At 34.1% G+C, this 19,564-nt stretch overlaps 1 protein-coding gene across 2 annotated transcripts; it reads right to left on the reverse strand.

Annotated features, from left to right (window-relative positions):
• Positions 1–1,443: 1,443 nt before the first annotated feature.
• Positions 1,444–19,547, reverse strand: LOC144450142 (methionine--tRNA ligase, cytoplasmic-like). 2 transcript variants are annotated; one of them, XM_078140711.1, is made up of 19 exons: positions 19,336–19,547; positions 18,174–18,264; positions 17,568–17,649; positions 16,353–16,472; positions 15,411–15,683; positions 14,618–14,727; positions 13,795–13,911; positions 13,058–13,261; positions 12,679–12,880; positions 12,054–12,128; positions 10,821–11,081; positions 10,042–10,159; positions 9,208–9,421; positions 8,527–8,658; positions 8,051–8,155; positions 7,102–7,285; positions 6,205–6,291; positions 5,846–5,950; positions 1,444–2,269 (listed from the first exon to the last, which is right to left on the reverse strand). In XM_078140711.1, the coding sequence occupies exons 1-19, from the start codon at positions 19,436–19,438 to the stop codon at positions 2,102–2,104; spliced, it is 2,751 nt and encodes a 916-aa protein (XP_077996837.1). In that variant the 5' UTR covers positions 19,439–19,547; the 3' UTR covers positions 1,444–2,101. The 2 variants fall into 2 exon arrangements, with proteins under 2 accessions (XP_077996837.1, XP_077996836.1); XM_078140710.1 differs by lacking the exon at positions 1,444–2,269 and adding an exon at positions 4,787–5,086.
• Positions 19,548–19,564: the final 17 nt, after the last annotated feature.

Here is a 19,564-nt window from a genome sequence, read left to right on the forward strand (position 1 = left end):
ATTTTTTTAGGCCTAACATGATTTTTAATTTGGAAAGTTACACATCGTAATACCATAAGGCTTTCGTCTACAATGTATATACATATACAATTTATAAAGGCATGTAATTTTTTTTTAAACATTAAAAAACTGAGCCACATACAGAGATCTTAATATTGAACTTTTATTCAGTTTTCTCCAATTGTATAATTTACTTTATACCATGTATGAGCCAATTAGAACAAAAAATATGGAATATATACCCTGGTCGTTCTACGTCATGACAACGCGTGTCTACATCACTGGTGCTGCTGTGTTTGGAATATTAGTAAAACGTTCAAAATTACCATTACTTTCCCCGATTTTTCTTTGATATTACCTTTGCTGGTATAATTATGTTATTCTCTAACATTTTTCTTCATTCAGCCGGGAAAATACTCATGACCTAAGAGTTGTCACTACTCATGTAGTGACTTGTAGTGACAAAGGCTCCTTAGGTCACTCATATTTTCCTTGGCAGAATGAAGGGGAAATAACATCTAATTAACCTCCTCATATACTTCATCAGGTCGATAAGATAGTCATAATTAGCTCTCATACAAGGATCACGAGTTCTAATTACTTATGAGTACTGTTTTCCCTGTTTAGGTTGATAGGCTTTGTTAAACTGTCAAGAAGACAAGGGGATAAAATAGTCTTGAAAACAAGAGGGGTAACACCATGAACAGTGATGACGGTATAACAATTACATCATGTGAGAATGAATTGTTTATGGACTGTGTTTACACTTAGTAATGAAATTTCTACTCACAGAGTCAAAATATCTAAGAATTCGAACAATTTTTTTTACTCTGTGAGTAGAAATTTACCAATTACATCATCTCGACAATCATGTCACTACAACTTCACCTCTAAGCAGTATAGCCAGTCAATGGACAGATTGACGAAACATGTCAACCTGAATGGACAAAACATTACTAATAAGCAATTAAACCCCTTAGTCATGGTATAAGAACTAGTTGTTATGTCTTTAATCATGTGATGAATCAAGACTAACCAATCATTAATGACTTAATTTAAATATTTCATGAGGAGATCTCAACCAGGTGAGTAAAGTTGTTCTAATTATTCTCGCCTAGAATCTTATCGCGTGTGATATCATGCTGTTGCCTTTCCCCTACCATATGGACAATTATTTTAACAAATGTTCAACCAGGAAGATGGCGTAAATTCTTATTGCGTTTTAAGTTTTTCCCACTGTGAGATTTGAAATAAGTTCATCATAGTCTAGAGGCTATCTGTGGGTTTGATCTCTCTCTCCTTGTAGTCAATCTCTCCTTGTATAGTCTCTCTCCTCTCTTTCTCTCCCCTCTCCTCTCTTCTCTTCTTCTCTCCTTGTAGTCTCCCCCCTCCCTCTCTCTCTCTCTCTCTCTCTCTCTCTCTCTCTCTCTCTCTCTCTCTCTCTCTCTCTGGTACTCTCTTCTCCCTCTCCTTGTATAGTCAAACTCGTATAGTCAAATGATTGTATTTAGAACAGCATTCTTGCTAAATTTTAATTGATCACCAACAGCTGTGTTTAATCTAATTGAAGCCTGATAATGTTATCACATTCCAGTTTGACTTACTTGAAGATGGCATTACAATGTAAACATAATTAGCAAATCAGGATCATGTTTTTTAATTTCAATGAATTACCCAATTACCAAGTGCCTGTCAATGTGTGATGGATTACAACTGATATGTTGTCAGCAAATGTTCAAACTAGAGACAGATAGAGGCAGAGAAAGAGAGAGAGGGAGAGAATGAGAGCGAGCAAGTTAGAAAGAGAGGGGATGGAGAGAGCGAAAGTGAGTGATACAGAGACAGGAGGGAGAGAGAGTGAGATATCAAAGTCATGGATAGCCTCTAGAACAAGTTCATTACCATCATCTAAATTGTTCATTGTTCTGATGAGAACATTTGCTCAAAACTGAATAATATAAGCATTTAAAACAGGATGAAAAATTTCATCAGAAAATGAAATCTCATAAACAAGTTCATTATCTTGATCAAGCACGTATATAAATCAGATTCAGCCATTTTGAAAAATGAAAAAAAAAATGCATTTCTGTCTGGTTTTCTCCTATTTCTTGCCACCTTTCTTCTTCTTTCCTTTGCCACCAGATGGCGCACTAGGGTCTTCGCCTTTCGCCAAAGCAAGTTGTTTTTTCAGTTCCAATAACTTCTGGACTTCTGCATCGATCTTCAATCGGTCTGCTTTCTCTGTTTTTAATTTACGAACGATGTCACCCTAATAGACAGAAAATAACATCCCAGGGTAGGGAGGGGTTTCACTCCGTTTAGTTTGTCAGCCAAAATTTACAAAAAAATGCCTTTTTTTAACAAAAAAGAGGACAGAGTACAGAATTTTAGGTAAAAGAGAAAAGTAGGAGATGGTGTGACAGAAAAAATATTGCACGCATGAAAATTTTTTTAAAACAAAAATGGTTTTTAGAAATGTTGAGGAAAAGTGAAATATCTTGGGCTATGGTGCAATGTATTATTTGGTACAAACATTTACATACAGTATATTTTAAGTGCTGTGCAATCTTAACTCAGTATATCTGTATAGCTTGTATCAACAAATGATGCCAATGGCTCTGTAGTACAACTGGTCGTAAATTCTATACAACCCCCCCCCCCCCCATTATATCTATATAGCTTATAGCTGTAAAACTGAATATTTGTTTGTGAATGTGAACTATTAAGTAAAGTGGCCATAAAACTGTTGTTATCAAATGATGGAGTGTAATACAAGTCTCTGTACTTCCAACATGCTGTGCCAAGTGTTATTAATCCAATTCAGTTGTTTACTTTCCCTGTTTGTAACAGGTTCTGTTTGTCCACAGTCTGATGTCTGAAGTTGTAATCTATCAACATCGATATAAACATTTTCGGGGTTTTTGTATTTTGTAAAATCATCTGTAAACTATGTGTATGTGTATTTAATTCTATTACCTATATTAATTGGAGAATCAATTTTAAAAATCTTAATAAAATGATTCCATTAATTCTATAATCTAAAATTTTTCCATCCTATTCTTAAGAAAATTACTATGGAAAATGTGTAATTGACGAACTAAGACACGACACTTACTAAACTATTGTTTTACATATGTTTGGCGTATCAATGTTTCCTATTACGAGTAATTATTGAATTTTTATTTTTATGTCAGAAAAGCTGCCCTACTGCGAGTGTATAATTACATAAATGTCGTATACATGTTTCATGCATCAATTTTACCTAGGCTAATAGTTATTAATTTTTATTTGGTTACAATTCACAAAATGTGTCTATTTGCCAATAACTGATCTGCAAGTGTCGCATACTATGTCAGAAATGCTGCCCTACTATGCGTGTATAATTACATAAATGTTGTATACATGTTTCATGTATCAATTGTATTACATAATAGTTATTAATATTTATTTGGTTATATAATTCACACAATGTGTCTGTTTGTTTGCCAATAACTGATCTGCAAGTGTTGCATACTATGTCAGAAATGCTGCCCTACTGTGAGTGTATAATTACATAAATGTTGTATATGTTTCATGCATCAATTTTACTTAGGCTAATAGTTATTAATTTTTATTTGGTTTTAATCCACAAAACGTGTCTGTTTGCCAACAATTCATCTGTCATATACTATGTCAGAAATACTACCCTACTGTGAGTGTAATTACATCAACATTTTATATATGGTTTGCTGTATCAATGTTACCTATTACGAGTAAGTATTAATTTCTATTTGGTTACAAGTCACAAAATTTGTCAACAACTGATCTGCCAGTGTCATAATACCATGTCAGAAATGTAATTAATCGTTGAATATGTGTCTGATTATCAATTTCACTTAATAATTACAGAATTTTATTTTGATAAAATTCTGGCCTTGTGCATCACAATAATACCAACTCTACAGTGTTCTAACTGTACCTGCCACTCTAGTGATGATCACAGCCAACACATGCAATGAAAGCTAAATTTGATGAAATGCATGAATGACTAAATTTATTTTTTAAGCAATGTAAAACCATAGATAACAGCTGGTTCTATGATTCCAGTCGAGTAAGGTACGGACAGTAAGGACAAAATGTGCAATAAAATACCCCCCAAAACCAATCTTTTTTATGATTTGTATATATATTTTGATACACCTTTATATTTATGGATTATCTTTACAACTTGAATCTAAAATTATGTCAGTTTGTGCCAAAAAGTTATGATTTTTTCATCCATCTGATCAACTGTAGACAGAAATTTTGTCAAACCTTCATTATTTAGGGTTATTCCTTTAATTCTGGTCTAAAATAAAACTGAGAGGTGCCAAAAACTTTCAGAAATACAAGAATTTCTGTAGTATTTTTTTGGTGGGAACTGTTTAGTTCTGAAATTAATTAATGTACTCATAAATTCGATTGCAGTAAGAATTTTTTTAATATGATCGATCATTAACTTAAATTTTGACATATTTATTCTAGAATATTAATCCTATCATTCTAGTCTCAACATAAAAGTGACGTCACACATGCAAAAATTTGGATTTTTTCATAAATATGATCAATCATTGTTCAAAAATTTCAACATAATGTTATTCTTGAGGGCTATTTCTATGTTTCTAATCTAAAATGAAACAGAACAGTGCCAAAAACTTTCAGGTGAACAAGAATTTCTGCAAAAATTTGATTGATTCATAAATGTGATCAATCATTGTTCAAAAATTTCAACATAATTTTATTCTTGAGGGCTATTTCTATGTTTCTAATCTAAAATGAAACTGAACAGTGCCAAAAACGTTCAGGTGAACAAGAATTTCTGCAACTTTTTTTTTGGCGGGAAATGTTTAGTACTGGAAAGGTTGTGCATTAGTAACTGCGATTACAGGAGAGAATTGTTTTCCAAAATCTGACCACAGCCAATAATTGCAATGAAAGCTAGCACCAGGGAAATCACAAAGCAAACCACGTAAACAAAAACATAAGAGACGAAAACTGCAGAGCTTTTTAGGAAAGATTTGAAATTGCAGCTTTTTGCTCTGTTTGGTTTGGAGTGAATATTTTGGCCCTGGGATTAGAGAAGTTGAAGGATTTTGAATTAATAGTAATATACGAAACTCTTACAAATATTGTTGTCAACACAGAAATGATGTTTCTCTAGAAATTAATATAACTATTTATTAAGTTATAAACATCAAAGAACAATCTGCACTTACATTTTAAAATAATCCTCACACAATATTTGAAAATATCGATACTTTTCCTTCTTATTTTTTTGAAATATTTAAATTCTTCAAAAACTTAATATGTTTCAACTTTTCCAAAATATAAATCAACATCAGAAAACTAACCTATCTAGTTACACGTCTTTACTGAAAAGATTGACTGACTAACCATCTGGTCATTTGAGGGCACTCTTTATTGAAAAGGTTCATGACTAAACATTTTTGAAAAGGTCCATATCTTATCTTTCATTCACAAGGTCTTCAATCTATATGATCACTAGAGGGAGCTACTTACATGTCTATCATCTATGTGATCACTAGAAGGAGCTACATACTTGAAAGGTCTATCTATGTGATCACCGATCACTAGAGGGTGCTACTTAGATGAAAGGTCTATCATCTATATGATCACTGGAGGGAGCTATATACTGGAAAGGTCTATATCATCTATTTGACCACGAGAGGGAGCTACATTCTGGAAATGTCTATAGTTATAATCACTAGAGGGCACTATTTACTGTAAAGGTCTCTTATACAATCTGCACCTAGTACAAGAGGGCACTGCGATTATAAAGGAAGGTCTATTTTATCACATGACCTACCTGTTTGGTGACTAATTCAGTCAGTTCTTCTACATTACCCATTACTGGTGTACTGTTTGATACTGGTTTACTTACTGGCTTGGTGGCTGCAGCTGGAGTAGAGGGCTACAAAACAAACAAACATTAAAATGCCACATTCCAGTCATGAACATTTCAGCCATTTTTAATTTAATTTGCATATCACATGACCTAGATTAGGGAATATTATAATAATCTTCATCTATATGAGATTTTTATGAAGTTATTTCCTAGAGAAATCAAACCCATCACAGTGGTTAACCACTCGACCACCAACAACCCACAACCACATAGTCAAGATTGCAATGTTAAGATGTGATAATTTCTCTAACATGACTTACATTGTCTCTCTCCGTTTGTTTGCCGGCATATTTCTTTCTTAGCTCAGCAACTTTGCTGTCCTCTATCTTATCAAAAAGTGGTTTAGGCTGAAAGAGAAAATATGTCCCCATATTAGTATCATGTTATTTGTGTCTGCGTCTGTACCTTTTCAGAGTCATGCATGTTTTAATCTTTTGAAGTGTTACACTAATGTTATCTCTTGCTTTTACATTTCACTTGCATTATCTTTTAAATATTTGATTTGATTGTTGTTTTCTTTCCAATCTTTAGTTTTCAATTTTATTCACCTCTATTTATGAGTGCATGTGAAAAGCCAATTTCCAATTCATTTATGCAAATGGCATGAAAGTTATATAATTACATTATTAAAAACTCAGCATTGGTTTTGGTTTACCTTATGGTTTGTTGTAGGTATCTATACCTGTATATATGTACAGTGAGAGATTTTTCAAAGGAAAAGTGACATTTGTTGCGTATATTGATACTAATTACAATAGTATGGTATTGTTATTTATAGTTTTCAGGGCGATGTGAAGTTATTACAAGGTTGCCACTAATTAGAAAACATACATACATATACTTTATCACTCATTAACAATACAGCCAACAGATGTGCTTGTTTCCTTTGTTTTCTAAACCAATCAGAATGCACCTTATAAAGTGCTTCACACTATCTGTTTTCCACTAAGTACGACACTTCCAATTGCTTGACATTGCTGCAGAATTAGCATCTATCAATCAAACTTTGTGATTGGCTCACCATACTTCTGTCTTTTTTTATTTCCAGGTGGTAGAAAGTACACATTTATAGATTTTGATTGGTTAACCATACCTTGCCTATTTTATGTCCAGGTGGTAGAAAGTACACTTTTATAGATTTGATTGGTTAACCATACCTTGCCTATTTTATGTCCAGGTGGTAGAAAGCATACAATATTCTCAATGATGACATTGCATTCATCTGGGGCTTGTAATTGGTTTTGTATAATGGCACTGGTTGATGGCATATAGGGTTGTAGTAACACAGAGATTAGGCAGGATAGATTAACACTCAGACCAGTTACTGACCCAGCACGGGCTCTAATGTACAAAACAGAAAATACATTATATTTTTACTTATATATTTATATAGCATACCATCCAACAGACAGTGTGTCCTCTAAGCCAATTTCACGCACCACTGACGCACACAATTTCTCGTGATGCACCAAAATTTGGGGTTCCCCCATCTCTTACTATGTGGTGACTCGCAAGAAATGACAGTTTTTCTCATTTTGATTCACAACAACAAAATTTGGCTATCGTTAGAGATCACACTGCCAACAGACATTGACCAATAACAGGAAGAGGTTCAGTGTTAGTGCAAGAGGAAACTAGAGTACCAAACTGAACGACACTCTTCTTACTTACAGCGTGGTAAATTTAATCAAACGCTGAATGGGTTCGAACCCCGACCACAGTGGTAAGAGGCAAGTGGTTTAACAAAATACATGTTAATCAGTGGTGTATATTATCCATAATCAGTACAGAAAAAGGTTGAAATCATGATCGCCATTGATGGTGCTGATTTTTGGGTACAGATTCAAAAAATCAATTTGATTTTATTTATCATATATACAGCTACAAAAATGCTTACCCACAGGTGATGCTAATATGTTCCCAGTGTACGATACAACGAGTAAGTTATTGTACTTACCGAAACATTTTTCATTGTTGAAAAATTCAAGTTGCAGCTAGTGTAGGAATAATGTGATTTTTATTTACTGTTCTTCTGTGAATTATTGATTTTTAATTATTGGTCTGAAATAATAGTGTAAGTTTCCATCGTTATTTCTTCCTACTTACCTTTCTTCTGGATTTCCTTTGATCAGTTTCCATGGCATATTTGCCTGGATCATTTGGTTGCCAAGACGAGATATACTAAGAATATTACGTAGCCCATCACGTACTCTGAAAAGAACAAAATATATCAAATGAATATCATGTGATGGCCTTCACATAGCATGTGATAGTCATGTGACTCCATATGTACTTTTGCTGTGTGTGGTCATGTGACTCCCATGTGATTTTCATATCAATGTCATGCACTTTTCACATGATATCCATATCATTTCATGTGATCATCATGTGATTTTCATAATACTGCCATGCACTATTCTTCTGATTTTCATGCAGTGTCCATGGTAGTCCCATGTGCCGCCCATGTGATTTCAGTTTTCATTCACAAATGGTCACCATTTCACTGTAAAGTGATTATGTTTACTGCAATTTGTTCAAAGAAATACAATCTCCACATTTTTTATCATAACCAGCTAATATACCTGCATTTGCCAAGATTCTGTGCATACGACTGTAGTTCTCTATTGACCATTGCTAACAATTCTTCATCTTCCGCTGTTAGTGTAATGGCTGGAACTTCACTATTGAAGTTACGCTCACAGAAAACCAATGCACTGTATTAAACAAAAAGTAAAATAAAAATATGAATACATTATGATAAGCCAATGATCTACCATGAGCAGTTCTTTTGACCAATCAAAATGTAAGACTGATGACAGGCAGTATATAAATTTACATAATCTTATCAAATCACTTCAATATAACATGTTTCTGGCAAGAAAGGGGATCAACACTAATATTATTTTCACAAAATTTAAATAATCAGGAATATTTTCTCCTTTTTATGCTGAAATTTTTTGTGAAATTCATATTTATTTTAGAAAGGAATTGTGGATAATGTCTTTGTTTAAGAACTGAAATGTCAAATATGATGAAATGTGCTGATAGTGAGTAGTTACTTCGCCAAAATTACACTTCAAAAGATTTCTGCTTGTCTGCAATTTTTGCAACAAAATTCTACTTTATTTTAGACCTAAATTATAGAAATTTTCCATATTGATAACCTGACGCTAAAAATTTGGTGAAAAATTAAAAAAATTTGCAAAGTTTTCTTAAAATTTATAAAATTTGCAATTTTTTGTAAAATTGTAAACCATACTTACCGGTTGATAAAGTTTCCTAGATTGTTCAATAATTCACTATTATTCTTCAGTGCAAAGTCACTCCAACTAAAAGCACTATCTTGAGTTTCAGGTCTGACGTACAAGAGATAGAATCTCCAAATATCGGATGGTATCCCAGTTTCCTGTGCATCACTACCAAAGACACCGACCCCACGACTCTTAGAAAACTTACCATCTTCATAATTCAGATATTCTGCAATAATTGTGAAAAAAAAAAAATCCAATTTTGTGTGTGAGCCATGAAATATTTATGAAACAAGATTAGGGTAAATATTGAAATACTCATCGTACCATCTGGATCAGTTGCAGCCTATCAGTGGCTATAATTGAGCATGCTCTGTTCATGAACAACTGTTGTCGCTGCTGCCATGACTGTAGATGATGTCAACAGTCCAAACACTTACTTATTCTTGCCAGAGAGGGTGCTGTTCAGCAAATATGAGAGATTCTAGTGTGTCCTTAACTCCTACACATATGGTTCAGTAATATTAACCTCTTGTAAAATAACTGATCTATGGACTGTGGTATTATTGACCTATCTGTGGTATTATTGACCTATCTGTGGTATTATTGACTTACCTGAATGATAAGTTGAGTAATTTGTGTATACAGTAGTTATCCCTGGCTCCAATACATGTACTAGGTAATATTGAGATGTTATTGACCTATCTATGGTAGATATCTGTAGCAATGAGATGATTATCTAGTGTATGGTTATTCCTAGCTCCAATACATGTACTAGGTAATATTGAAATTTTATTGACTTATCTATGGTATTATTGACCTATCTATGGTATTATTGACCTGACCTACCTGTAGCAATGAGGTGATTGACTAGTGTATAGTTATCCCGAGCTCCAATACATGTACTGGGGAATATAACACCATGGAATGGAACATTATCCTTAGCCATGAATTGATACAGATCAACCTATAAATAACAAATAACAATAGATTACATAATCTGTATTACAGAGGCTGCCATGACAGGGTACCCAGACACCCCCACACACAATGGTCAAGCCCTTGTTCAGTGAAGGTGGAGCGACACAATGTACTTACAGATTATAGATTATAGAAATGATACACTTTACAAACAGTTGGACATATACACTGGGGTAGACCTACCATTGTCAGTTATAAAAATAACAAGGTTATGCTTTGGAGCCAGATGTATGTAGAATTGATACAATGTATGTAGAATTGATACAATGTATTAAAGTTGATACAAGGTATATAGAATTGATACAATGTATGTAGAATTGACACAATGTACGTAGAATTGATAAAATGTATGTAGAATTGACACAATGTATGTAGAATTGATACAATGCACATAGAATTGACACAATGTATGTAGAATTAATACAATGTATTACAGCTGATACAATGTATGTAGAATTGATACAATGCACATAGAATTGATACAATGTATGTAGAATTGATACAATGTATGTAGAATTGATACAATGTATAGAATTGATCACATGGATATAATACACACAAGCAGTGATACAGACAAATTCACAGTAGTTCAATAAAATAAATCCGATAGACACATCTGTAAAGTGAAACAATATAATGACAATTACCTCATCTGGATTTTTCCACCACTTCTCCCATTGGTCAGAATAATTAGCTGTGATAGACAGATAGCCAATGGGTGCATCAAACCACACATAGAACACCTTTTCAGTGAAGCCTTCTAGCGGCACAGGTGTACCCCACTTTAGATCTCTCGTAATACACCGAGGCTTCAGACCATCACGTACCCATGACGATGAAATGTTTTTGGAATTTGATGTCCAGTTATCATCATTCTTGTCTAGAAACTGTTGTAATTCTGGTTCCAACTAGAAAACAAGAAAAAGCGACAATGACACTGAAGTACAGCTGATGTCATTAAAAACACACCCTGTATATGGCATACATATGATATATATGGACTGGGGTTGGAATATAGAAGTCCTTGAAATACTACATGCTGAAAAAGGTTTGTAAGCACACACACACACATACATACATACATACATACATACATACATACATACATACATACATACATACATACATACATACATACATACATACATACATACATACATACATACATACACACATACATACATACTTACATAACATACATACTTACATACATACATACACACACACACATACATACATACATACATACATACATACATACATACATACACACACACATACATACTTACATACATACATACATACATACATACATACATACATACACACACATACATACATACTTACATACATACATACATACATACATACATACATACACACACACACATACATACTTACATACATACATACATACATACATACATACATACACACACACACACACACATACATACATACATACATACATACATACATACATACATACACACACACACACACATACATACACACACACATACATACATACATACATACATACATACATACATACATACATACATACATACATACATACATACATACATAATACATACACACACACATTACATACATACATACATACATACATACATACATACATACATACATACATACATACATACATACACACACACACACACATACTTACATACATACATACATACATACATACATACATACATACATACATACATACATACATACATACATACATACATACATACATACATACATACATACATACATATATACAACACACAGACACAGACACAGACACAGACACAGACAAAGACACACAGAGACACACAGATACAGACACATCAAACCCTACTTACCTTAGGCAAGTCCAAGAAAATATGTTCTGATGTTTTCATTACAGGAGTCTGACCACACACTTTACATCTTGGTTTCTGTAATAGTAGTGCATAAAATAAAGGGAGTCAAAACTCAAACTTTTGATGAGAGAGGGACAATAATCACAAGAATGAATCAGATACATTGTCAACCAAAACACTCACTGTACATGTATTGACTGCCATTAACTTAAAACATTGATGACCTATCACCCTGAGTTCATCCACCTCTCACCCCAGTTCATTGACTTCTCACCCTCAGTTCACTGACCTTTCACCTTAAATTCATTGACCTCTCACCCTCAGTTCACTGACTTTTCACCTCAAATTCATTGACCTCTCACCCTCAGTTCACTGACTTTTCACCTTAAATTCAGTGACCTCTCACCTCAAATTCATTGACCTCTCACCCTAAGTTCACTGACTTTTCACCTTAAATTCATTGACCTTTCACCTCAAATTCATTGACCTCTCACCTAAGTTCACTGACCTTGCACCTTAAATTCATTGACCTTTCACCTTAAAGTCATTGTCCTCTCACCCTAAGTTCACTGACCTTTCACCTTTAATTCATTGACCTCTCACCTCAAATTCATTGACCGCTCACCTTGAGTTCAACTGCATTAATCAGTTTCCCACACTTGTCGCACTGATCTCCCCTAGCGTCTTCATAATTGCATAGTGGACATGTTCCTTCAACAAAACGATCCGCCAAATACCGATTACAGTTGACACACAGTAACTGTTCTACAGTGTCTTTTAGTGTGAAATCACGCTCATGTAGTCGCCAGAAGATGTCTTGTGCTATCCTGAAATTGTGTAAAATTCAGTACACTAATAAATTTGGTTAATTGCTTGCTAGCAGTAGGGGCCCTCAACTTGCGTATCTTGTTGTGTTGTCGTATATCCAAAATAATGAAAACAACTGAGGTACGTGTAGTTTGTTATTGTGTTGTCGTACATCCAAAATAATTAAAACAACTTACGTAGTTTGTTGTTGCGTTGTCGTACGTCCAAAATAATCAAAACTAATGTTGAACCACTTGTAGATTTCATCATGAAGTTTGAAATACTTGTCACAGATTTGTTGGGGTGTTAATCCTTCCTCCAGTGCCTTGGTCTCGGTAGCTGTTCCATATTCATCAGTACCACAGATGTATAAAGTGTTGTTGTTGGAAAGACGGGAAAATCTACAGAAAAAATGTACTCAAGTCAATATCCAGGCTCACTTTTAACCAATAAATGAAGTTTCAAATCCTGGAAAATATTTTTATAAACCAATCAAAATGTCTGTTCTGTTTCTCTCCATACCTTGTAAGCACATCAGTACTTACCACACATCCAATGATGTTACCAAGATGGGACATGCTGATTGGTTACAAACAGCTATACACTTACATTCTGACTAAAATTGACCAATCAGAATTTGTTCTATAAGACTACATACCTTGCAAAGATATCAGCACTGAGTACACAACCAATGATGTTACCAAGATGGGACTTGCTGATTGGTTGTAAAAAGCTTTAAGTTAAGACTTTGCCTACGACTGACCAATCATAATGTCTGTTCTCTGAGACTACATACCTTGCAAACACATCACCACTTACTACACATCCAATGACATTATCAAGATGGGACATGCTGATTGGTTACAAATGGCTATACACTATCATTCTGACTAGAACTGACCAATCAGAATGTTTGTTCTATGAGACTACATACCTTGCAAACACATCAGCACTGAGTACACATCCAATGATATTACCAAGATGAGGTACATTGTTTACATATGGCAAAGCACTGGTTATTAATACATTCCGTTTATCCTTCACAGGTAAACTACAATATAAAGACACAAAGACATTAAACGTTAACTAAAAACGAATGGCAATGTTGTCCTTCAATCAATCAGTCAATTTATACGGCCAAAAAAAGGGCATTGTTTGTGGTGCAACGACACAATTTTTTTTTTTTAATTCTCAACAAACCTGTCACTCAATCTACTATTTATGGCATGCAGTTACTGTTCTTTTTATTTAGTACTTTTGAGCAAGTGTGTATGTGTGACAGATGTCATTTGCTTGTTCATGATTAGCTCAGCAGTTGTCTTCACTGAAGTAGAGGGGTTATTTTTGTGTTCCCTCCCAATCTGTAGAAACTATTCTTTATTGTTTTGACATAAAGCACCAGTTTGTATTCCAATGATTTGATGAGTTCAATGAGTTCAAAGGAACTATACAGTAAGGCTATCGAGAATAGATAAGTCTTTAAATTCTTTCTGAAGGTGTTAGCTTAGCTATTTGTTGTACTTCCATGGTAGTTGATTTCACAGATGGGGTGCAGCCTATGAGAACACCCACCTACCATATAACACTAGTTTGTACTTAGGTTCCTGCAGTAAACATTTACCAGATGATCGGAGTGGCCTTGGAGTTGGCTTCATGTGAATTAGGTCAGATATGTAGGTTGGCAATAGGTTAACCTAAAGGTCACCAAAAGTTGACCTAGAGGTCACCAAATGTTGACCTTGAGGTCATATACTTACATAGGATGTTCAGGTCTATAGGGCAATGGTACTTTATCACGTCCACTACTCCATGCTTCTCTAGATATAGTGATCTCTTTTAGTGTGATGGTATTCTTCTCATCTGAACCCTGTAGATTACAGAAATGACACAACAAATGGTGAATGGGTATCTATCAATTTTCTTTACTTTCTATAGGTTAGTTCTCTTGTATCAAACTCTAACTGACTCAGAAATCAAACATTGGTTGGTTTGGTTATTGACAATGTAAAAATTGTCACACAGGGGCCCATACAATAGTTTGATATGCAACAGTGTTACAAATATGAATGTTATTTTATCTAAATCATAAAGTGACAGGAATTCACTAGAGTAGGCACAATTTCCTCATCTCTGTATTGGCTAAGTAAGATACGACTGCTGACATTAGAACGTGAACAAACGGAACTTGTTTTAAAAACTGGGAAAGTCAACAAATGAATTGGATTAATAACACAGCATGTTGGAACAGCAGAGAACTTGTATTACACACCATGGTTTGATAAAACCAGTTTTATGGCCTCTTTACATGTACATGAAATGCCAGGAGAACTTGAAAGTTGTTTGCGAATGTGAAGTATTATGTAAAGTGGCCATAAAACTGTTCTTATCAAATGATAGAATGCAATACAAGTCTCTGACGTCCAACATGCTGTGTCAAGTGTTATTAATCCAATTCATTTTTGTTTACTTTCCCTGTTTACAACAGATTCCGTTCGTCTAAGGTCTGATGTCAGCATTTATACATATGATAATGTATAGTAATTATCTCACCCCTGCATTATCTCCATCACCAGTTTTTACCACAGGTTTTCTGGCATCCACAATAACAGCATTGGTGATTGGCTGTGACACTATAGATTCATTGAATGCCTTCACACCATTTCCTTTTGTTACCATGGTAACAGCAGCTTGGAATGCCTGGAGTTTTTGCAGTTCATTGAACCATTCCGAGAGTGATGCATTCTGGGAGTGAAGGACTTCATTGTCTTCCATCAATGGATATAGTGCAGACCATACTACAATATCTGCTGCAGACAAGGTGTCCTACAAAATCAAGAATTTTATTCAAGTTTATTGAAAATATTCAGCAAGTGAATTATTGAATATGAGTGTTTTTAATCTTGCTTTACGGACATAATTATAATATTCACAGTTGTTGATGATATAATTGCAAGGATGTGAATTCTTGAAATTTTTCAAATATTTTTAAAAAGTTTCTGGTGAGCACCATTTATGACAAGGGTAGGATGATAAAGCATTGAAAATCTTCCTTAGTTCCAAAGATTTTAGACATTTTTATTTTAAAATTTCACCATTTCTTTCCTAACAACCATTTCTATAATTACACTCTAAAAAAAATGGTGATTTGTAAAAATGTTACAAAAAACAAGAATTTTTTTTAAATTTTTTTGGCAGAATTGGAAAATAATAATATAGGTTTGCAAATCAATATTCTTTCAAGGATTGTAGTCTAAAATAAATTTGATTTATGCTAAAAAGTTACAGAAAAACAGCAACTTGTGTGGATAATTTTTTGTGAGAAAATGACAATTTTAACATCAATTCACAAACATGTAACATTTTCTATGATTCTAGCCTAAAATCAAATCAATTTGCACCAAAAATTAATGCAAATACAAAAATTTGTATCACCTAATTTTGGCGGCAAAAAATACCGACAAATGTAGTACTTATAGAATCAAAATTTCTTACCTGTACTAAGCTCTTCTTTCCTTTTAGAGCTGAATTCAAATAACTCAATACACCTGATAAACAACTTGTATCTTGTTTTGACTTTGTTGCCTTGCCAACCAAATATGGCAGTAAAACAGGCTGTGGTCACAAGTACAAAACAGATATGTATGAATTAATACCAGACTTAGTGCAATGGTCACATGATTAGTTGGTGGTGTGCAAATCTAATATTAGTTCCTGTTTGAGTTTTACAATCTATGATCTATTATGCAATGTGCTTCACTCATTTACATCTTTTGTATATTATGTCATTTCTAAACTAAATACTGTACGCCTAGACCACCAAATTGTTTGGTGTCTGAGCTGTAAGGTATGTCCCGAGTTCCCAACCATCATTACTTTAATCAGCATCTATTCTCTTATACACAGACACAGACAGACACAGACACAGACACAGACACAGACACAGACAGACAGACAGACAGACACAGACAGACACAGACAGACAGGAAATAGCTTAAAGCTATTCTGTGCCTGTCCCCTCACACACACACTCGTGTGCGTGCACGCACACACACACACACACACACACACACACACACACACACACACAGACCCACAATATACATACAAACACACTTAGATATATACACACACGTTATACATGTATGCACAAAGACAGATAGATTGGCAAAACCACACACATACACACATGCTCGAAACATGCATATAAAAGCTAAACATATACTCTTGCACCAACACAGATACACACACACACACACATACACATACACACACACACACACATACACACACACATACACACATATATATACACACACATACACATAAAAAGTACATACTCATGCATCGACTATGTTTACACTATGTTACACACACTCCAAACATGCATATAAAACATACATACTCATCCAGAGACATAAACACAGATACACATGCACATAAAAAATACATACTCATGCATCAACAGTCACACATGCAGTTTTATAGTATACACACAACTTAGCATCAACACACACACATACATACACACACACATACACATACACATACACACACATACACATATACACACATACACAGTCATACACATACACATACACATAAAAAATCTCATGCATCGACTATGTTTACACATAGACCCTCCACCTTGGTGAAGGGTCTATGGTTTACACTATGTTTTAATACTTCTGATGCTGTTGCTTCTGTTACCTGTAGTTGTGAAGACTCCCATTCTAACCATTCATCTACCTTGATGTCATTAATGTCTTTATCTCCCTTACTTAGTATATACCTACAAAGAAATTGATAACAAAATTATTGACAACAATTACCAGCAATTTCTGAAATCTGTTCACTTATCATATTTACAGCTATTTCTCTGAATTCTGATTTGACCAATAATTCATGTTTATAGATTTGGTTTCAGATTCAGAATCAGATTCATATTAGAGGACAATGAATATGAGACTACTCATCCTGATATTCCATGAGAGTATCGAGGCTGAATATGAAACTGAATCTGATTCTGAGACCAACTTTATGTACATCATGTATAGTTCATGTTTTGTTCATAATCAATTTACTCTGTAGCTCTGCCACACATGTATTTCACATCTCAATTCTTAATCTGAGGTCATAAGATGAAATGCGATAATAATTTGTTCAAAATCAACTTTTTTTTCAGCTCTGACAGAAAACTTTTTCACACCCATATCTTAATCCTAATATGAAATATAAATGCTATGATTCACTTCGAGATAATTCACTGCTGGATTCCACCATGCGGGGGCGCTGTTTATTAGTCAGAAGTCTTACCTTGTAATACCATTTGATGAGAATAACAGTTCTCCTTCATCTAATTCCAATACTGGTAATTTATTCTTTGTCAAGAATGGTACGACACGATCTGAAATATGAAAAAATTACATTAAATCAAATGTGATTAAAAGTATCAGTGTTTTTACTCCTCGATTTATTTAGGACTTAGATTTTCACAATCTGATTAAAATCTGATGTAGTGAACTCGGTGTTATTTCTTTATTTACCTCTATTTCAAATCGTTTGTTTTCGTTTGTTTTTGATTTTGTTGTTCTGGGAGTGATTGCCTTCTTCCCACCCAGAACAACAAAATCGAAAACACATGACGATAAACGGACGACATAGCGGTAACTATAGCTATAGAGTCATATTCAACAGATTTTAATTAGATTATCAGATTGGGGTGAGGTGAGATTCTTGGGCTAATAAACTTGGAATGAGATTCACTGTAGGTTTTAACCTTGATAGAAAAACATTATTTCAATCCTATTTTGCCCAACTTTTTTGTGTTTTTGTGGTTGTGTTTTGATGTTTTTGTTGTGTTTTGTTGTTGTTTTTGTGTACAAACAAATATTCCCTTGATGGGTCATCAATGTTTGATAGAAAACAATTATTATATGTCACGTATATTGGACCAATGGAGAAAGTGATGATGATGTAGTGGTCTGTATATTCCGGTACTGACCAAAATCAACCTGGAACTCTTTTGACATGCAGAAGCAAAACGAACATTTCTGTGCATCAAAATCATTATTTTAATCTGAGAATTAGTGTGAAATATATTATCATTTTTACAATATTCAAAAAATTCAATCCTGTTCATAAAACTATTCTCATGTACCCTTTTATGATTACGTTTCTCATTTACTTGTTGTTGTTGTTGTTGTTGTTGTTGTTGTTTTGTGTCTGTTAGACAAAATTTGCTGTTGGTTTTTCTATACCAGTTTCCTCATGATTCTTTTACCAATTTCATTTGACATAAAAGTTATGTTGCATTTGAAATAAAATGTTTCTGGACATATACATATAATTGCACGAAAATTCCAACATAACTGCATTTTAGAAATCCGGAAATAAGAATTCACCAATATATTCATTCGAAAGTGAAAGAACACGTAAAATATAGCATATAACATTTAAGTATATTGAGAGACCATACCGGTATGGGCGACTTCCTGTAAATCCAAAGGTACTCCGGCCAGATCGGCGGCTATAACAGCTTTCAACGTATGCTGATTTCCTCCATCGCAGTACAGTTTCATCTTTGACTGTAATTGCGCCAATCGTCTACTCAAAGTAACAAACTGGACTAAAACGGAATGAATTATGGCGACGAATTGACAAGTATATTTTATGCGTGTGTTTCATCACCTTCTGTCGCAGCGTGT

Source organism: Glandiceps talaboti, chromosome 19, assembly GCF_964340395.1.
Source record: "Glandiceps talaboti chromosome 19, keGlaTala1.1, whole genome shotgun sequence".
In the NCBI taxonomy this organism is placed as follows: Eukaryota; Metazoa; Hemichordata; class Enteropneusta; family Spengelidae; genus Glandiceps; species Glandiceps talaboti.